The sequence below is a fragment of the Mirounga leonina genome, unplaced genomic scaffold (genome assembly GCF_011800145.1).
Source record: "Mirounga leonina isolate KUSES-001 unplaced genomic scaffold, KU_Mleo_1.0 Mir_114, whole genome shotgun sequence".
Taxonomy (NCBI): domain Eukaryota; kingdom Metazoa; phylum Chordata; class Mammalia; order Carnivora; family Phocidae; genus Mirounga; species Mirounga leonina.
The window spans coordinates 35,220,162-35,243,079 of record NW_023270265.1 but is presented as its reverse complement, the minus strand read 5'-3'; the positions used below and the strand labels follow the sequence as shown (position 1 = coordinate 35,243,079).

General features: G+C 33.9%; 1 protein-coding gene across 3 annotated transcripts in view; it reads right to left on the bottom strand.

Annotated features, from left to right (window-relative positions):
• Positions 1-22,918, bottom strand: part of SHOC2 (SHOC2 leucine rich repeat scaffold protein) — a 92,671-nt gene that overhangs the window by 7,582 nt on the left and 62,171 nt on the right. For all 3 annotated transcript variants that reach the window (XM_035028867.1, XM_035028858.1, XM_035028877.1), the window contains exons 3-5: positions 17,617-17,754; positions 6,968-7,098; positions 2,536-2,724 (exon numbers count right to left, since the gene is read on the bottom strand). In XM_035028867.1, coding sequence (XP_034884758.1) covers positions 2,536-2,724; positions 6,968-7,098; positions 17,617-17,754 — 458 coding nt within the window. The remainder of the gene's footprint in view (positions 1-2,535; positions 2,725-6,967; positions 7,099-17,616; positions 17,755-22,918) is intronic.

Here is a 22,918-nt window from a genome sequence, read left to right as displayed (position 1 = left end):
CTGTTTAAGATTATAAGATTATCTTGAATTCCCACTAGTTCACTTATTATATATCTCTAAAGAATTATCATAAAAGATACATATATTTATGAACAAGTATAGATGGAATCAGTAAATTCTACATTTAGACTATAAAGAACCACAATTATGTTGAAATAGTTCATCAAAGATAAAAGGCTGTAGTATAATACAATAGAAAGAACACTTACACCTGGAAGCAGGAAATCTAAGTCTCCTGGATTCCTATACCTCAGCCATAAATTGGCTATATGGCCAATTAACTTTTCACCTCTGGACCTAAAGTTTGTTCACTATAAATAAAATCACTAGAAAAAAATCAGGTTTCATTTCTTTCCTCCTTTTTTCCTTATTACAAATGTGAAACTCATTCACTGTAGAGAATATAGATACGCAAAAATAAAGATGACCCATCACAAGAAAATACTGCAAATTGTATATGTGATAAGGGGTTAATATCCAAAATATATGAAGAACTCCTACAACTCTATAGCAAAAGAACAATCCAATTAAAAAATAGGCAAAGGATGTGAATAGACATTTTCCCAAAGATGACATACAGATGGCCAACAAGTACATGAAAAGATGCTCAACATCACTTATCATTAGGGAAATGTATATCAAAACCACAATGAGATATCACCTCACACCTGTCAGAATGGTTGTTATCAAAAAGACAAGAAATAACAAGTGCTGGTGAAGATATTAAAAAAAGGGGCGGAGACCTTTGTGCACTGTTGGTGGGAGTGTAAATGGGTGCAGCCACTATTAAAAACAGTATGGAGGGGGCGCCTGGGTGGCTCAGTTGGTTAAGCAACTGCCTTCGGCTCAGGTCATGATCCCGGAGTCCTGGGATCGAGTCCTGCATCGGGCTCCCTGCTCCGCAGGGAGCCTGCTTCTCCCTCTGACCCTCCCCCCTCTCATGTGCTCTCTCTCTCTCTCATTCTGTCTCAAATAAATAAATAAATAAATCTTTTAAAAAAAAACAGTATGGAGGTTCCTGAAAATATTAAAAGTAGAACTACCATACAATTCAGCAATCCCACTTCTTGGTATTTATCTGAAGAAAATGAAAACACTAACTCAAAAACATATATGCACCCCCATGTTCATTGCAGCATTATTTAAAATAGCCAAGATATGGAAGCAACCTAAGTGTTGACACATGAAGAGATAAAGAAATTTCAGTACACACACACACACACACACACACACACAGGAACAGTATTCAGCCATAAAAAAGAATGAAATCTTGTTGTTTGTGACAACATGAATGGACCCTGAAAGCAGTATGCTCAGTGAAATGAGTCAGATGGAGAAAGACAAATACCATATGATCTCACTTATATATGGAATCAAAACAAAACACCAAGCTCAAAGATAAAAGATTGATGGTTGCCAGGGGTAAAGGAGGTGGCAAACTGGGTAAAGGGAGTCAAAAGGTATAAACTTCCCAGTTACTAAATAAGTAAGTCATTAGGATGTAAGATACAGCATGGCAACTATAGTTAATAATACTGTATTACATATGTGAAAGTTGTTAGGAGAGTAAATCTTAAGAAGTTCTCATCACAAGAAAAAATATTCTGTAACTATATATAGTGATGGACATTAACTAGACTTAGTGTGGTGATCATTTCCCAATATACAAATATTGAATCATTATGTTGTACAACTGAAACTAATATAATGTCAATTATTCCTCAATAAAAAGATCATCCATAAAATAATTACGATATTCAAAGATAAACGTATTTTAATAAATTCTGGCTATATGTTTACATATAAATCTAGAGCTACTTAATATATAATTAAACACATTAAGAACAGTTTTTAAAAACTGTGTGGAAAGACAGTCTTGCATGCTTTAACTTTTTTCTACTTAATAAACTGAGAGGGGCGCCTGGGTGGCTCAGTCGTTAAGCATCTGCCTTCAGCGCAGGTCATGATCCCAGGGTCCTGGGATCGAGCCCCACATCAGGCTCCCTGCTCCGTGAGGTAGCCTGCTTCTCCCTCTCCCACTCCCCCTGCTTGTGTTCCCTCTCTCGCTGTGTCTCTCTCTGTCAAATAAACGAAATCTTAAAAAAAAAAAAAAAAAAAAAAATTAAAAAAATAATAAAAAAATAAATAAATTGAGAATGTTTCAACTGGTATTAATATTCTTCTAAACTTGAGTATTAATTTTAATGACTTCATAGTATTCCATTGAAGATATACGATTAAAAAATGAAATCTTTATTAGGTTGGTACCAATTAAATAGAAAATTCTACAATAAATATCCCTACAACTATGCTTTTATAGACATTCATGATTATTTCTTTAGGATAAAGTGCTAAGAGTATGCATGGTTCTAAGATATTTGTTATCTAATACAAATTACCCTGAAGTATCATCAGTTTAGACCCCATCAGCAAGTAACAAGTAACTGTTCTCCACACTAATAGAGAAAACACAAATATTAGTATAAGTACTAATAATAGTAACTTTTCTCCCCCTCAAAACAAACAGAGGCTTACCTTCATATTCAGCTTACTTAATACTTTTGCTCTGGAGAAAATTCCAAATGGGATTTTATTGATTCGATTGTGTTCCATGTTGAGGGAATAGATGGTCGAAAACTGAGATGGACCACCTACTGGATATAACTGGAAGCAATTTCTAGCTAAGGTCAAACTATTCAGTTTCACAAGACTTGATAAAAGACTCTGTAAACAAAATAAACACATGAATTAGAATTGTAACAGGATCACTCCATAGAATATAGAGCAGCAGGCACAGATTCCTCAAAGGGCCTTCAGGTAACAAATGACAGAGACTGGCTGGGCCAGCTCCTCTGTGATGCCTCACAGAGAGGGACAGTCACTACTCAGCTCTAGCTAACTGTTGCCTTATAGGAATGTGGAGCCAATAGAGTTAGATTTCCAGATTTTACAAGAAACAGAAAACTCATGAAATCTCATTTTTATTCCTTGGCTTTAGCTTATTTAGAACACTCTATAAAGAAGGGGTGCCTGGGTGGCTCAGTTAGTTAGGTGTCCGACTCTTGATTTTGGCTCAGGTCATTATCTCAGTGTCATGAGATCGAGTCACTTTGGCTGTGGAGCCTGCTTGGGATTCTCTCTCCCTCTGCCCCTCCCTACTTCCCCCCCCCCTAAAAAAACAAAACACACACACACACACACACACACACAAATCCACCACTCTATAAAGAAAATATGTCTGAGGGTACAAGGTATCTCCTGAGTGGCCAGGTTGAGAACCTTACAGAGCAGAATTGTTGGCATCACACAGTCCTGAGTCTGTGTCCTGGCTCTGCCACTTGCTCTGGGACCACAATCCTATTCAGGTCCGAGTTAATGATCCTCTAAATTATTAAGATTAACATAATACCTGACTCAGAGTAAGCTGTTATTCAGTAATTTAATGGCTCCTTTAAAGAAGATTAAATTCAGAAGATGATAACACTTCCTGATATTATATAATATTGTTTTTCCATATGGTAAAATTTCAGAGGGAAACAGGCATCTATCAAATAAGTATTTACTGCGCATAGTAACCCCCTTACTTCAGCCTCCCACCATGTAACCACAGTGCTAGGCGTTTAGGTATTACAGAAGAAATTCTGCCATTAAAATGACTAAACCCTATTTAGAGAAATAGAGCACACAGATGGGAAAAAGAAAACAATACATAACTGTATATAATCGACAATAAATTATATGTAATATGCTCTTGCTATTCAAAGTCTGGTTGAAGGAAGAGCAACATTAGCTTGTTAGAAATGTAGACTTTTAGGTCCTACTCCTACAGAATTGAAGAATCTTAAGATTCCCAAGTGATTTGTATGCTCATTAATGTTTGGGAAACACTAGTATAGGCTATAAAATAATTCTGAATCCTCGCTCTATCTTTCAATGGCTTGTGACTTTGGGCAAATTATTTCTCCAAACCTTTATTCATGTGTAAAATGATAATGCCTTATTCTGTAAATTTTAGTGAAGATATTTTTTAAGAGATAAAATACATAAATAGCTTTACAATCTCTAGCATATAATAAGTGCTTAAATTTTAGTCCCTTCTCTATTTAAATTTAAAGAAAAGAAGAAATACTGGAATAACTGGAAAAGCAGGAAGGAGACTGAGAATGAGCTAGATCTTGAAGGATGAAAAAAATTTAAATATTCAGAGAAGCAGAAGAAACATTTTGGATCGACGTAAAGGCCCAAGCAGGGAGGAAACAAGCTGTGTGAGGTACGTAAGTGTGTATATTTTAAATAATGTTCAAACATCAGCTGTATACCAGGAGGAAACTGAAGACTTAGTACTTGAGGTGTCAGTTGATTTGTAAGACCAGCTGAAAGAATGAAATAACCATGTAATTGAAGGTATAATTATATGGTGAACTGAAACTTGTTCTTTATGCTGAATGTTAAGAAGCTTTCAACATTTGTCTACTGATGTACACAGATAAAAGGAAGAGCTCAGGTAAGAGTGCTGAGAACACTCTGCATGGCAGTCAATTCAAGAAAAATGCCTACATCCTACTTTACTGAAAATACATGAAGTTTTGAGTTTCATGGAAAAAATATTATTTTTATTATTCTTATAGCTGACTAACTTTACTGATGTTCTTCTTTGAAAAAACCTGAAGACATCTGAAAAGGGGTAACAAGAAGGCAACTCTGCAACCTTTCATTCTTAAGGCATATAATGAAGCTATGCAGTTGCTTTATCAATTCCTTAAAGTCAGACACATCTGGGTCCCCATCTTAGGTCTTCCACTTACCAGTTACATGACCTTTGGTGAATTAGACAATCAATATATTTCTCACAGCACTCCCAGAAAAATATTTAAGGTACAAATTTGGCCAAAAACATAACTTCTCTTAAGTCTTATTACCCTTCCTATTTGATAATACCCCAATAATTAATACAATTAAAGATTTAAATGGGATAATCCATGTAGAGCCCCTAGCGTTATACCTTGAGCATATGTGCTTAAATTTATTAAATTCCTTTTCCTTATGTGTGTCTACATTAAAACTAGCCCATTTTCAGATAGTCATCAAATAGAAAAGTATATAGTCATTTTGCCAGCTCTGATTTCAGCAATGAGCCCCAACTGGAAACCACTTTCCTGATTGTGCATGCCTAACCCAGCTTGACTGTCTAATAAGTACTGTCTAATGGATTTTATTGTTTTCCTTATTGTGATTATAAATGCAGATAATTACATATTTGCATTAGGAATATGCTGCTTCCAAAGCACACAGACTACTTTTATATAAGACTTAATCCTTTCCCAGATCTGGACAGGGCCAATCAAGGGCTTCCCCCATAGCTTCTCTATCTGAAAATAGGCCAGTTTAAATACGTGCACATGGGTGCGCACACACACATACTTCTTCCACAGGCAGATTGAAGAGAGCTATCTTCTTTATAATTCTTTTATCAAAAATAAATCTTGACTAATTTCAGTCACAAAATATTATATGTGAAACTAATTAGCACAATGTCTGTATCCTAAGAGGTACCTAATAATTATTAGTTTCCCTTCACTGATAGAGTGGATATAAAAATAAGTTTTAAATTTTCTCATTTTTTGAAATTTAATATACACCCAGTCTTTATATTAGCCTTACTAACATTGTAAAAGCAGTGAATTTTACTTAAGCTCACAAATCACACCCTAAAAAAATCCCAACAAGGTCCAATTATTGTGCTAATTACTGTTAGAAAAGGAGATTACATTAAATAGAACCCCACCCATATTTACCATTCTAAATTACCACTAGCAAAGAAAGACAAAAATCCAGACAGTCTAGTTGTCAGGGCTATCTCTACAATCTGTGGATTCTATTTCTTATCCCATTTAAACTGCAGATGAGATACTGTCATAGGAGTTTTAGTGAGCTAGTCCATCCTAGAAAATACAATCCTGAAAAACTGATTTTTGTACTCTAATCAAAAGGTTTTCTAAAAACCCAAACACCCAGAATAATAGAAACAAAATTAATAGGTACTTTTTTCTGTATCCCTTAGAAGCAAATCATTATTAAATACATTTATTTTATAAACTAATTGCTACATGCTTATAGCTTCATATGCTCAAATTGTTCTTTATAAATCATAGTATATATCTAAAAACATTTGCCCAAAGCACCTTTGTTTTTAATTCAAATACACACACACACCGAAAAACCAGAAATAAAGGGACACTTATAGAAAACATTTGCAAAGCTCAATCAATAAGTCCACAATTCCGTTCTTTTATTTGTTAGAATACTTCAATAAGACATAATGCTTGAATAACCATAAGCAAACATACAAGTTGTGGGTATGCTAAAATAATAATATGTAGCAAAAGAATAAAATAAAAGAGTACTGCATTCTGCCCAAAATAAGTGAAAATATTTTTTCACAGAACAAAAACCAAATTAAAAATAATGTGTTAAGAAATAACAAATTTTGGTGACTGGTATATGCTAAATAGGCTTTAATATTATTGTATAAGCAGGGTAATAATTTGGGTAGTGGAAGTGTTACAGCTAATATTAACATGATTAATAGTGTGTTCTATGTAGCTCATTCTTTTCCCGTATCATCTTTCTATAGCACTTTTTTAAATAATTGAACTGGGTAGGGTAGTTGAGTTTTAAAATCAACCACACAACTTTTCCTTAATAGCTGTTATTGTCAGTTTCAAAAAGATGTGAGAAAGATTTACATGATGCTTACATGGGAATGTAGCACACTGATTTCTCACCTTGCTTTCTCCCTTCTACACACACAAAAAAGAAAAAATTAGTATGTTCCTATAATCATACCTATTCTTTCTTTTTCGGATATTTATTTTAGTGGTGGCTAAATGTCCGTAGCACACTCATTATTTAAACAATCTCAATAATCAAATTATTCACCCAGCTGTAAAGATTTACCACCTCTCACCTCTGGTAAAGCAGAAATGTTATTGTTCTCTAAATTTAGCTCTTCAAGGGCACTGCATTTTGCCAGTGATCTGGGTATTGCTGACAGTCTGTTGTATCTCAGACCAAGACGACTTAAACTGGACAGGTTTCCTGTGAATACAAAAAAAGGAATTTTTTTTTAATCTGATAAACTTGTTAATTTCTTGTTGTATTGTTTTATTGTTAATACAACCTCTGGTATCACATTTTTAGATGGGCCAGGTTTAAATGTCAAATGTAGCGTAGCCAGCCTCTAGTTTTAAATTAAACAATATTACCAGCCTTAAAAATTACAGAAGCAGATGCCTGTGTCAGACTTAACTTTGTGGAGACAAATATTTTGATGTCTTTCGACTTTCACCATCTTTCTGAAGTCTGCCCATTTCTTTCTTTTTGCTTTGACCGTTTTTCAGAAAGTTGTTGAATAACCTTCTTTATTAGATATAACACTACTACAGTACTTACAGAAAACATTTATTAGCTTATAGCATAAATTAAACCTTGAAACCCTAGGAGGGCAGTCACGATGTCTCATAATCCTATCTAATTATCAATCATCTGCATCTTTCCCTCTTGCTGAAGAAATCAGTGATTAAAGTTATAATCACTAAATCGAGCTAATTTTTACTCTTTACTTCTTCAAGGCAAAAATTTGCCACTGATAATGAAAATATTCTAATAATTAAATACCGTAAGTATAGCCAACTATAATGCAGAAAAACTTAGCAAACATTTCAATTCCTGTAGGAATTGGAATTGGAATTATTCCAGAGGTATGCTATTTTCATGTATATTACTTTCTTATAATAGTGTCTGGAAATTGGGCCAAGAGTTTGCTGGATCTGTTTAAGTGAGATTCCAACAGGCAGAAAACTGAATTCAAAAGCAACAACAAAAACTATCATTTAGCAAAGACAAGTTAATTTTGTGTTTAAAATGCTTCCTAAATTAACGAAGGATGCTTTACTGAATCTTTCTAATGACATTCTGGTAAGACATGTCAATTTTGGAGGGGGGAAAAAACAAGCTGAGGATTGGATGACTTTCCAAAGCCCCAAAGCATTTAGAGATTAGAAATAAGGGCAAGAATACTGTTATCACTGCACTATGACATTGACTATGATACAAATGTTTAACATTTGGGTTCGCAGAAAATAAAATAATCTGCTTTGTGATGAAATGTTAATTACAGTCATATTTGTGGTGGCAAAAAAAACAGGGACAACCTATTTATTCAAGAATCTATGAAGAATTATTTAAACTGGAGACACCACAGTGTCACAAAGAATTTTATGTTATCTATGTGACTTGGGGCAAATTACTTAACGAGTCTATTTCCTCATCCATAAAGTGAGGATAACACCAAATACTTGACAGGGTTGCTCTAAGGGTTAAATACAATGTGTGTAAGCTATGCAGCACAATGACTGATACATATGTTCAAAACATGATTTTATTCTGTAGTATATGTCTATATTCTACTATATTCTATACCTATAAAAATTATGTTACAGAAAATTTTAAGATGTGAAAGACTTTATGATATTAAGTGAAAAAAGAAGATAAGAAAAATTATGCATTTTGTATGATCTCAACAATGTAAAAAAACAAGTAGAGAAGAATGGAAAGGAAACATCAAAACTAAGTTATCTCTGCATGGTAGAATTATGGAAGATTAATTTTTTTTCCTGTGAACTTGCCTTTTTCCTAATTTTCGATAGCTTTGTCATTTAAAAACATTTTAAGAAAAAATCTGTAACTCTAAAGTCATTTTAATTTTAAAAACTGCAATATCTTTATACCATTCTTTTTTTTTTTTTTTAAAGATTTTATTTATTTAATTGACAGAGACACAGCAAGAGAGGGAACACAAGCAGGGGGAGTGGGAGAGGGAGAAGCAGGCCTCCCGCTGAGCAGGGAGCCCGATGCGGGGCTTGATCCCAGGACCCCAGAACCATGACCTGGGCCAAAGGCAGACGCTTAACGACTGAGCCACCCAGGCGCCCTATACCATTCTTTTTTTGAATGAATATTTTACATCATGGAGACATTTTTATACTAACGTAGAGGTAAGACATTTGGACACTTTACATTGTGAGGCTCATCTTCTCCATAAAGTGTAGATAAGAGCTATATCATGGAAAAACAGAGCATGGTGGTTTGAATTCTTAAATAGGCACCCTGATTAAAAAAAGAGATGAAAAAACACCTAAGCAGCAGCAATAAGAGCCACCTGAGAGTAATAAGCATTGACTCTAGCATAAGATAATGTGAAGAGACCTATCAAAGCCACCACCTAGTTAGTGGCAAAACTAGAATCAAACTCAGCTGGCTCTTTTAACAATCATTCTTCAAGATCTTCACTGACTGCACTCCAGATAGCTTGCTGCCTCTTGACACAGAAGCCTATGTTCATTCTTACTCCCATGTTGTTTGTCCATACTGTTGTGCTCATGGAAAGCATTTTTATTCCATACTGAGTCCAAAACACTCGTTCATGAAGCTTTCCCTGGCCATTATATCAAGATCTCATTGATCTCCCTGTAAATTGGACTCATGACTGCATACTGACTTCACTCTAAGATGGCATTTAATTATACTTGTTTTTATGTTGTCAGTCATTTCATGAATTAGTTACCTCCACCCAAGAGACTGAAAACCCTTTAGTAAGAAACCTTATATATTTCTATCTCCCCAAAGAATATGTTTCAGTGCTAAGCCCACAGCAGGCATTCATTCATATTTTCTTAATTAACTGCAGAAGCTAAAGCATTTTACGATTTGTCCTCCTCTCCATTAGGAACAAAAGGTAAAAACTTAAAATTACATGAGATGCTTTTCTTTGACCCATTCTCATTTTAAAATAGGGAGGGAGGGAAGAAATAAATATTTTATCCTTTGCCTATCCCATGCCCCCTACAGCTACAACAAGGCTGGTAACGGTGGAAATTTTCCTACGAGCAGTGATAATGTCTGATTTTAAAGAACTTCAAAAATCTTACGGTAAAATTTTAATTTGCTGTATGAAGTTGAAGACAGAAAAAGCGGTCGACCTTGGGGGGGCGAGGGAGACAGCATTCCTTTCTCTCCTGCATACCACTGCTTTCCCTATGGAAGAAGCCTGCTCCAATGTAATAAAATGGCTGAAGCATTTACCAAGGAGTCTCTGAATCTGCCAGAAGAGTAAAGCACAAAGACCCCATATTTTTGCTCTATCAACTGACATCCCTCATTCAATCACTGTTTAGAGCAGAGCAGTACACAAATACAATATTTTAAACATTATTTATTCTCATCAAAACCTAAAAGCTTTCTCTGATAACAGAGATTAGTATAACAAATTCTAAATGCTTATCAATTCAAAAGCCCAATAAATCGAACCAGATTCCTGAAATTTCTCTTCTAAAAGCAAAATAACTCTTGAATTTCTCACTTTTAAAATCAGAATAGGTTTCCAGAATTTAAAAATTACAAAATGAAAATAATGCAGTGAAACTGCCACATGACTTTAGTACCAAAATTTGTGGTTAAACAGAAATAGTACCTCCAACTTTCCTAAACTTTTTCTTCCCCCCCCCTTTTTTTTTTGGTGTGGTAGAAATTAAACTTTAAAAAAATGTAATCTATGAGAATATGCTATTCTGATGAGAAACTCACATGCGCAAAGGTCTTATCACTTTACTGAGAGCATGGCATGTTCAGTCATCCACATTTTGCCAAAATCCATGACTTTCAGCAAAATAAAAGAGGTGAAAAAAATTAAGGATGAAATATCAAAATTCTCTTGTGTGAGGAAAAAAGCTGGACATCAGAAGTGTGACATTTACTACGATTCATCCCCTGTAGTGATTTCAACTCTAGCCTCTTTCAGTGATTGGTTTTACCACAAACTAAACTGCAACCTAGAAATCAAGCCATGACTTGCTTTAATGTTGAGCCATTGTGACTAAGAAATAAAATCAATGTTGCTGAGCTTCTGTGTATAAATGTAGGCTGATCACTGCCAATCACTGGCATTTAGCTTTTAAGTGCTTAACTTTGTTAAGTTGTTCTGTGCTCTGCTCTGACAGCTTGCTTTCTTATGCTGTCAATTTTTAAATTACAGCAACATCAAATGACTATGAATTAAAATTAGATGCTTTCAATTTCAGCAAATATAATCAGCATCTTTAGGTTATTTCAGTATAACTTTTGAGTAAAACTCTTAATTCAAATGATCTTAATTTTGTTTTAACAAAGTAGCAAAAAAAAAAAAAAATCAGTAGAAAAGGCACACAGTTCTAAAATGAAAATAATGTCAAAGGTACTTTTTTTCCCCAGAAACACTGAACCAAAAAAACTGAAAGCAAACTGAAAAGCAAGCAATATAAAAATTCTTAATGTCAAAAACCCAAAAGAATGCCACCATTAAAAAGAAAACTAGTAAAGTTGTTACATGAAGCTGCACTGTAATTACCTAAAACCTAATTACTAAAACTCTACTTGTTGATACAACCATAATTAGTGTAACATTTCTTCAGAGCCCAGTGCAACAAAAGACCTCTGTGAATTGTTCTGTGCTCCAGCCTTGAAGGCAAGGTCTTGTTGCAGATTTCTCTATCTCATTTGACAAGAAATAGAAAATAAAATATTTTTTCCTACTTGAGACCTCTTACCTCCCCCTACCCCTGGTTTCATAAAATCACCAGAAATCACAGAAGGCTTTAACATATCAAGTTCATAGTTTGAAACAAAATGACTGCTGTAATGAAGTTTAACATTTTCTACAGTTCATAACTGATTCCTGAATTAGAAAATATTTACATGAAAGAGAATATACATTTTATTCAACAGGGTAGACTAATGGTTAAGTCAGAGAAACTATAAATATGTTTTGAAGTACTCTCTCACTTAACTACAACCAGCTGTCCCCTCCCTACTTCCTTCTGCCTCTTCTCCACATCCTGTGAGCTGTCAGTGATCCTAGCACTGCTCAGCCTGGATGTAAATGGCAGTGATTACTGCCAAGGAGTAAGAAACTACTCTAGGAGTGTTCATGTTAAATAAAGAAAGGGGTAAAAACATCTCAGTCTACTTATAAGAAAAAAGAAAAGGCAAGGAAATAAAAGGATTTTTGGAAAACTTGATTGTCAGGTGACAGTTAAAAGATCTCATTTCAATTGTGAGTTTAGAGAAAGTTTCTTTAGTCCAGGGAAAGGAGAGTAGGGCAGCTGCTGTGGGACTTACATCAACTGTGCAGGATAGGTGTGGATTTTTTTTTTTTTTTTTTAAGTTACACTTTTCAAGAAGTAGAATAGGAAAAATATCAGGAGAACTATGTTCCAATAAAGTTTGCCACTAAATGTTTTGGGTGAATTTCTCTTCTCTGATAAATGAGAGGGATGAATCTCAAAGGTCAATCGATTAAGACTACGGGGATTTATAATAGACCAACACCCAAATGTTTGAATTTCTCACCAAATCTCAGCCTTCTGCTATACAATCAAAATACTGGGGATGAGAGAGATGAAAAAGGCAAAAGAATTTTTAATATACATAGTATATAATAAATGACATTATAAAAATTTCAATAAATATTACTCATTTTGCCATTATTTGGATTAACAGCTATAAATACTCCATTTGTTGACAACTATCAAAGCATGTAAGAATAAAGTATTTACAATTTTCTTATTGTTAATGTTTCAGTTCTCACTGATTTGCAATACATACTTATAATTTGATCATGCAGAATGTTCTAGAAGCAAGGCATTTGTTATTTTGAGATAACATCTTAACCACAACAGATTAATAATGAAGTCAAATGTTTTCATATTAATAAACATACTTAAAATACAGTTATTCTGACAGAAGCGAGATATACAAAATTAAGAAAGCCAGGAGAAAGAAGGATACATGGAGAAGTCACCCTTTGTCAGAAGAAGTGAATCCAAAAAACCATGACCCTAGTCCTAGTAAATGGAAGATTTTTATCATCCACCACCACCTATACTTTCTCTGTTTGCCAGGGCTATTCATTTTTGTACTCTAATTTCATCCCCCTTTCATTGTTATTTGACACAACACAGATTCAGACGCATGCATAATATATTAAACAAAATATTGTTGGACTATTTGAGAGAAACAACAGTGCTGACTGATGACCGTGCCCTATATATATCCATTTGATCAGCTGAAAGAGTAAAGGAAATTATGTGGGTATTTAGGAGAAAGAGTCCTAAGCAGAGAGACCAAGAAGTATAAAGGCCCTGATGCTAGAACTTGCCTGATATGCTTAAGGAGCAATAAAGTGTTTAGCATCTATAATCCTAACAAATACACAGTGACTAAGTATTGGTAAGAGGGATAAGAATATTAACTTTATAACATTTCAAGCATCTTTAATTTTGGTTCCCCTGTCTGATTTGCAGTAAACAACCTTTATTTTTCTTTCTAAAACTGAGCAACTATGCTTTTACGTGCTTTTTTAATGTCATAAAAAAAAGATTTTGCATTATTCTTTCTTTTCTCCTTTACTGTTGCAACTAATTGGTTATTCAAAATAAGCAAACTTATAGACATATCTTGCAATGTAAGAACATACAACACAAACTAAGTATGTCTATGTAATTCAAGAAAACTATAAAGTATATAAACTATATAAAACTATCAAAATTAAACCTATATGTTGATTGGCTCAGAGTATCCCAGGGAAATGGACTCTGAAAAATCAACACTGAGAAATATAATGCAGTTCTTGAATTTCAGAAATAAAGGAAAGTACTCTGGGTGGCCAGGCAAAAAGATTGTCCACTTACAATGGGAAAAAACTGGACTGGCCTCATACTTTATTCAATGCCAGAAGACAGTACAACTACCTCTTAGTTCTACTAAGATGCTCAAGGAAACAAAGCTGGACCCAGTGATTTTTACATCCATCCAAACTGTTCAAGCATAAAGGTTACAAACATTCTATAACTAGGGAACTATTATTTATGAACCATTTCTGAGAAAACTAGAAGATTGACTTGAGCCAACCAAGAGATGACTGGGGCAACTATGACAACAGGACTGTTGATGAACATTAAAATGAAAAACAACAAGAGATCAGCATAACAAGATGTAACATAAATGTTACATGTCCCGACAGTGTATCTGACAAAAATTAGGAGGAAAAAAAAGACAAAAAATGACAGGTAGTAGAATAAATTCACTGATTGCTTCATCTATGTCACTCTACTCAACAAAAGAAAATTAGAAAGTATTCTGAAAAAAAGAAAAAGAAATACACAATATATCAGGATTTGTGGAATGCTACTAAAAGCAGTACATAAGGGGAAATTTATAGCACTAAATGCACATATAAGATGAAATCTTCATGTAAGATCATACAACACAAACTAAATATGTCAATACGTAATTCAAGAAAAGTCAAGAAAAAACAAAAAACTCACATCGATGACCTCAAGCTTCCACCACAAGAAACTAAAAAAGAATAAAACTCAAAACAGATAAAAGGAAATAATAAAGGTCAAGGTGGAAATCAATGAAATAAAAGTCAGAGAAACAATATAGAAAATCAGTAAAACTTAGAGATAATCAATAAAACTGATACAATTCTAACCAGATAGGAAAAAAAGACATCTAAGTTACTGATATCAGGAATGAGAGAAGTGACATGACAATAGATTCTATAGATATCAAAATAATAAGGGAATATTAGAAACAATTTTATGCCTATTAAATGTGACAAATGAAATGGACCCATTCCTTGAAAGACATAAATGATTAAGTCTGCCCAAGAATAAAGTGAGGGGCTCTGGGAGGCACAACTGGTTAAGCCTCCAACTCTTGGTTTCAGCTCAGGTCCTGATCTAAAGTTCGTGAGATGGAGCCCCATGTAGGGCTCCCTGCTGAGTGCAGTGTCTGCTTAAGACTCTCTCTCCCTCTCTCTCTGCCCCTCCTCCTCCTCCTCTCTAAAATAAATAAATCTTCAAAAAATAAAACAGTGACAATCTAAATAGCTCTGTATCAAAGAAATTGAACATTTTTTAAAGATTTATTTATTTATTTTAGAGAGAGAGCACAGGGGAAGGAGCAGAGAATCCTCAAGCAGACTCCCCACCAACACAGGGCTCAATCCCAGGACCTTGAGATCATGACCTGCTGCAAAATCCAGTCTGCCGCCCAACTGAGTGAGCCACCCAGGTGCCCCAAAATTGAAATTGTTTTTAAAAGCATTCCTACAAAGAAAATTCCTGGCCCCAGTGGCTTCACTGATGAATCTTACCACATATTAAAGGAAGAAATAATGCCAATTTTATACAAACTGTTCCCCAAACTGAAGAGTAGGAACACTTTCCTACTTATTATATATGGCCAGCATTACCCAGAAACTGAAACTAGACAAAGAACAGGTTTTATAACATTATATGTGGGCACCTGGGTGGCTCAGTTGGTTAAGCGACTGCCTTCGGCTCAGGTCATGATCCTGGAGTCCCGGGATCGAGTCCCGCATCGGGCTCCCTGTTTGGCGGGGAGTCTGCTTCTCCCTCTGACCCTCCTCCCTCTCATGCTCTCTGTTTCTCATTCTCTCTCTCTCAAATAAAATAAAAAATAAAACCTTTATAACATTATATGTTACTATGGTATATTCAAAGCAATTAAGTACATCTAATTTTTAAAACTTCTACCAGAATGTATCTTTTTCATTATGTCTTCTTGGTAAGCAATGTCAATCATATTATCTGAGTTTTTGTCAAGTTCAGGAAAAGATTATAAAATTATATTTTATTTAGTTTCTTCATTGTATTCTCTTTCTAGAACTTCTAGTCCTTTCTCTCATGACTCTTCATCACTCACTTTGTATCCTTCTTTTTGTTCTAGATTCTAACAGACTTCTTCCACTTATCCTACACACATCGCTATTTTGGTCTTTGGATGTGTTCATTCTATTACACAGTATTTCCCATTAAATTGAACTTTATATGGCAAAGATATTTCTAAGGAATGCATTCCTTGTTTCTTTTTTGCACCAGTCTGATCATGTTTTATAAATGTAACACATATCTTTTCTATGCTCTTTTTCTTCTAAGGTCACTTTGTTCATCCTGGCCATTTCAATAGATTTTAAGATAGAAAAGTAAGAAATAATTGTGTTCAGTCTCTACTGATCCAGAAATCTGATTCCTTTATTTATATAGGAAATTTGGTAAAATTCTTAAGAATATAGTAGGATAATTCACTATATGTTATACACCATCTTGCCTTTCAGAAATAAATCTAATGCAGTTAACTAGTTAACTAGAATACTTAGTCTGTTGCCACTACAAACAGTAACGTGATATAAAGAACTCCAGGCTAAGAATCAGGAAGATATAGGTTCTAACGGCTAGTTATTATATCCTTCTAAAGAAGTCTCAGATTAGTTGTCCTGTAACTTAAAACAAAAAATTCCTTAACAATTGCTTCTGTTTCAAGAAATGGTAGACTAGCTAATTCAGACAAACCCTCCCACTGAAAAAAGTTAAGTACACTTCCAAAACAAAACGGAGAGCTAACAAGATAATGACTACCCGGCCAGAAACTGGCTGGAAACCCAAGAAATAAGCAAAATAATGGACAAAATTTTGTCCTAAGAGTGCTTCTCTAACTGGAAGAAACAGCTGATCAGGCATGTTTCTGCCAAGAGTCAAAATCTACAACCAGCCAAGGGTGGGGAGTCCAGAAATCAATATCACCTGGGATACTATAGGGCTGCACCCTAGCACTAAGGGTAAACCAGAAGTAAAATAGCCCTTCAATCAGTCTACAGACTACCTTTGAATGACCTGGGGGACCAGAAAAATTTCAAACTTTAGAACACAGATGGATTCAAGTGGTCCCCTTAGGTACCTGACAGAAACAAACGAAAATCCTTCTGGAAAAAGATCTCACCATCATAGGCCTCTTATGATATAGTAACAGAAGAACCTCATAAATATTCACTACTGGAATTACAAAAATTAAGTACAGGTGTAATTTTCCTAAATAAACATTACAATATCCTTATAACACACCAGTAACTAAAAAGGTGTCCAAACTTTTAAAAATTTTCTTTGCTGTTTGTATACATTTACAGACATTTAGAAAGATAAGACTGTGTACATATAGAACATATCACAATAAGCGCACTTCAGCTTTTTGAGTCTGGCTAAGTATTTGAAAAACATTTTGTACTTCAAGACATCTCTTCTCTTAGTCCCTTCAACAGTAGAGATGAACAAGCTTTAAGCTATATTCCCCATGTTTTAAAGACCAAACAGCAATGGTTTTATTTTTCAGTGTGTTTGCTTTAGTAAAGAAGGGACCACACCCTATATAATATGTAACATTCTGAAATAAGAAAAAACAGAAAATGCACCCATTCTGCAATTTAAGCAGAGTTATAATAAAATATATACCAATATTCAATATTCCACATTCTACCTTCTTTATAATCTGATTGAACTCATTTCCTAAAACCTAATTGTTCTCTTCACCAAGAAATGGAAATAAAAAGTTTTACTACTTTGACGCATTTTAATCTTTTAACTTTTATTATAGAAATAGATCAAAAACAGTCTTTTTAATGTCCAAGTAGCTATAAATGACTATTAATATCACCCATACCTATAGTATCTGGGAGGTCTAGCAGTTCATTGTGTTGCAAGTCAAGGTTGGTTATCTGTGTGCAGTTTCCAATCTCCTTTGGGAGGTGTTCAAGTTGATTGTGAGCTACATCCAGCGTAATGAGGTTACATAATTCACCTGTAAAATTGACCAACATAAAAATTTAACAAGAATTATTAAAGAATATATTAAGTAGTACTGAAAGAAAGAAAAAAACTTCATTTTCTATATTATAATTACACCTTTCTGGAAAATGTAAAAGTCAAACACAAGATCTAAAACTTACTAGAAAATAACATCTTACAAATATCGAATCATTATGTTGTACACCTGGAACTAATGTAATGTTATCTGTCAATTATACCTCAATAAAAAAAGAAAAAAATGACATCTGATAAAGTTAAAATGTTGATTATAAATGACTACTAATATAAATGACTGCCAACTAGTATTATATATATATAGTTTTAAGTAACCAATTCAACCACATTTATGTTTGTATATTCCATACTTTAAATAGAGCTCACTAATTTTTTAACTAAATTCAGCATGATAATATCAGATTCATCTTCAATTCAATTTGATGGACATCTTCTACCTCAAAATATATATAATCTCAAATAGGCATATGTTCTGATGCTATATAAATATACAAAGTGAGATTTATAAATCAAAAACTGCTCCTAGATTTAATAGTACTCCACAAGGATAGAAAATAAGGTATATTTCTCCTCATTCTAGTTGAAAGAGCTGTACTGGCAATTTAGATTATTCTTAGTGTTATTCTGCAACATTCTTCCTTGCAGAATTCTTTATTTGAACAATACAGTTCAAAAACTTTATAATTTGTAACAGCTACATTGGTTCTCTCATGACATTCCTTTCTCTCTAAAGGCATTAGTTATAAATACTGAAAAAGTAAGATGAGCAAATCAAGTGCATGAAACTGAAAAATGGGTCTAGGGCACATTATTAAGCCATATTATTATAAACACAGGCAGCAAAGAGAAAATTGGTAAACTGAATTTCATCAAAATTAAAAACATATGTGCATCAAAGGACACTTTTATAAAAAGAGTGAAAAGGCAACCTACAGAATGGGAGAAAATATTTGCAAATTCTGTATCTACTAAAGGATTAATATCCAAAATAAAAGAACTCTTACAACTCAACAAGTCTCCAATTTATAAATGGTCAAAGAACTTTAATAGACATTTCTGCAAAAAATGTACAAATGGCCAATAAATAAATGAAAAGATGCTTGACATCACTAATCATTAGAAAAATCAAATCAAAACCACAATGAGATATCATTTCATACCCACTAGAATGGCTATAATCAAGAAACAGAAAATAACAAATTTTGGCAAGGAGATGGAGAAATTGGACCCTTGCGCTTTACCACCCAGGTTCTCAGGGTGTAGAAGAAAAATCCCCTCCTGTTTTTCCCTAGGCACTGCATATTCAAACTGCAGAAAATCAAAGACAGAGAAAATTTTGGAAGAAGCTAGAGGATAAAAGCACCTTACTTTTGGAGAAACAAGGATAAAAACCGTAATATTTAGACTTTTCAGAAAACCATGTAAACAAAAAGAGAATGCAATGAAATATTTAAAGTCTTGAAAGAAAAACCCACCAATCTAAAAGTCTGTATCCAATGAAATTATCCTTCAAAGTAAAAGAAAAATAAAGACTTTCTCAGACAAACAAAAATTGAGGGAGTCTGTCACCAGTAGACCTCTCTTACAAGAATACTAAAAAGTTCTTCCAAAAGAAGGAAAATGGTGTAGGTTAGAAACTTGGATCTATATAAAAAAGCACTGGAGAAGGAATAAAGATAAAATATTTTCTTACTCTTAAGTAACAGATACTGGTTTGTTCAAAGTATTAATAACAACAATATATTAGATGATTATAGATTAAGGATATATGAAATGAATGACAGCAATGTTATAAGGCACAAAAGGGAGGAATTGGGAATATTCTGTTATAAGGTAACCACACTACCCATGAAGTGGCATAGCATTATTTGAAAGTGGACTTATAATTAGCTGTAAATGCATACTGTAAACTCCAGGATGACCACATACATACAAACAAAATTAAAAGAAGTATAAACTGCTAAGAAGAGAGAAAAGGGAATAATATAAAATGCTCAATTAAAACCCGGTAAGGCAAAAAAATGATGAAAGACAAAAAGAACAAGTTCAGCTAATAGAAAACAAATATAATTGATACTAATCCAACTAAATCAGTAAATAATCTAAATGCACCAAATAAAAGACAAGAGACTGTCAGAGAGGATAAAAGAAAAAAAGAAAAAAGACCCAACTGCATGTTGTTTTCAAAAAATTCCTTTAAATTACATACTGGTAAATGGAACAATTCTCCAAAACATAACAACTGCTAAAGTTTGTATACCTGCTTATCTCCTCTGTATCTAGTACAGTGCTTAGTACATAGCATCATGTTAACTTAAAGAATAAATGAAGATAACGGGGGAAGATAAAATTTGGATTCTAATACTCTTCAAGCCAGAGGTAATAAAACATTTTTTTGAATTTGCCATCATCTTTTCTAATAAATAATATACTTGAAATTGTTTCAGTTCCTACAAAAATAACTTCCACTACTCTAAAGAAAGATACACAAATCCAAAAGTGTACAGAGTCAAGGTAAGTAAATAAAACAACAGATCCACTATTGCTGTATTGCAGGACTTTTCAACTTCAATACACTGACATTTTGAACTGGATAATTCTTTGCTCTATGAGGCTGTCCTGGACTTAAGCAGCACCCCTAGCCTTTACCCATTAGATGCCAGTAGCACCTCCCAAATAATAACCACAAAAACTGTCTATAGACATTAACAAATGTCCTCTGTCATAACACTACCAAAATCGCCCTCAGTTGAGAATCACTGCTACACTGGAGCAAGAAAGTTCAATACTGTCCAATCCTCACATTTTTCAAACAAGGCTGGAAATGTAGATTTTCAAATAAAATCTTCTAATGCTTAAATGCTAAAAACTAATTCTTAGGTTAAAACAGAACAAAACATTATGTTACTAAACACATTTGTGGGCTTTTTTCAGTATTCAGGATGCCAGTTTGATACCTCTGAACATAAAAACAAATTCGTTACATTTTAGGAAATATGCATATGACTATCTAATATTAAAACTAAAAAATGCGGGGCGCCTGGGTGGCTCAGTTGGTTGAGCGACTGCCTTCGGCTCGGTCATGATCCTGGAGTCCCAGGATTGAGTCCCGCATCGGGCTCCCTGCTCGGAAGGGAGCCTGCTTCTCCCTCTGACCCTCCCCCCTCTCATGTGCTCTCTGTCTCTAATAAATAAATAAAATCTTTAAAAAAAAAAAAAAAAAAACTAAACTAAAAAATGTTTTTAAAAAGCAGAATTAATCACTAGACTCAAATAAGTTAAATCTTTTTGATTTGTGTAAATCACCACATGGCAACTGGATTATTTTAAACATATATTTTCTCCAGAAAGTTATCCTCCAGCAATACAACTCTCTGCAAAGTCAGGAAATCATGGTCATACTGACGCATTAAGAAGAGTGTCACCTAATAACATTAATACTTTTTCACAGTCTAGTAATCCCTAAATATTTTGAAAATGCTTAAAACTCAGGAAACGGGATTTAATTTTTTTAACAGCACACAAAAAATAACATGATTTTAAAATCTGGTCTTCTAATCCCTGAAATACAGTACACTCACAACTAAATTATATATATTATTGGGAGTTAAATCTGAAAATTATTTTAGACTTTCCCCAAAATCCACATATAAATTTTAAGACCCATGAAGAACATCTTCAGAACTTTAAATTTTGTTCAGTCCAAAGTCTAATAAACTTCAGGAAAGTTTGTTATTTATACATAATTTCCATGAAAATCTAAAATATTTTCAAAACAAATCCAAAACTTCTATTTAATGCAATTAACAAAACATTTTTAGTGCTGGCGGTGAGAGGAGTTTAAGATCTCTCTTCTTCAGAGTAATACTCGTAACTGCCCAAGCTCCTCTTATTCATATTCAAATAATTAAAAACATTTGAGAATTGTGAATATATGACAAATTCTGTACTAGACACTGTGCCAGGATAAGAGCCTAAGTTATAATTTGTAAGATATTTAAATATTAAATATCTAAGCAGTTCATGAAATACTTATATACTATTTGCTATTTCTATATAATTCAAATATGATAAAAATACATATATAAATCCATCCCAAATGGTTCTCAAGGACAATAACCAAGGTGTGTTAAAAATGACTTGCCTCTGCCTGGGTTTAAGAGTGGTTTTTATTTTCTACTTTATACATTTGTGTTTTGTGATTTTTCTTCATTTTTGTACATTTTTTAATTCAAAGAGAAAAAAGGGAGATTCAAAGAGGTAAAGACTAGCAGTCTCTTCTACACTGCTCATGGAAGAGCATTTTCTGGCCCATAACAGAAGTTTCCTATCTGTGGAGCAGATGTATCTTTTAGTGAAAATGAATGCATCATGCTATCATATGGGTAACATCAGCCATTAATATTACGCATCTTATGACTCATATTCCACACTCACTAAGCCATCTTTTGATTTTAAATTTGACTTCCCACACATTTGTCTACAGAGAACATGGACTTCATTCATTTACCCATTCTACAAATGTTTATTAAACACCTACCATGTGCTAGACACTATTCTAGGGGATGAGGATACAGTATGAGGAAAAAAAAAGATAAAATGCCTGCCTTCATAGAACTTACATTTTAACAAGGAAAAAACAAATTAACATATAATCAAGGTGAGAAGTATTAAGAGCTATAAATGAAAATAAAGCAAGATAAAAGTAAAAGTGTGATGGGGAAGGAGATTGGAGGTGTTGATAATAAGTAAAAAGGCTGATGAAGTAGCATTTGCAAACAGACCTGTGCTTCAGGATTCTCTCTCCCTCTGACCCTCCCCCCACTTGCGAGCTCTCTCGCTCTCTCTCATTCTCTCTCTAGAATAAATAAATCTTTTAAAAAAGGAAAGAAAACAGACCTAAATAATGGGAGAGGGAAGAAGCAATAAGAATTCTGGGGGAAGAATGTTCCAGGCTGAGTGAAGAGCAAGCACAAAGATAAGGCAAGAGAGCAGTTCAAAATACAACAGAAGGCCAATGTGGCTAGAATCATGATTAAGGAATCAGGTGGTAGGAGATAAAGTAGCCCTGGGTCAGATTCACTTAAAGTCTTATAGGCTAAGGCAAAGAGTTCAGCTTTGACTAAGAAAGGAGTGGTAAC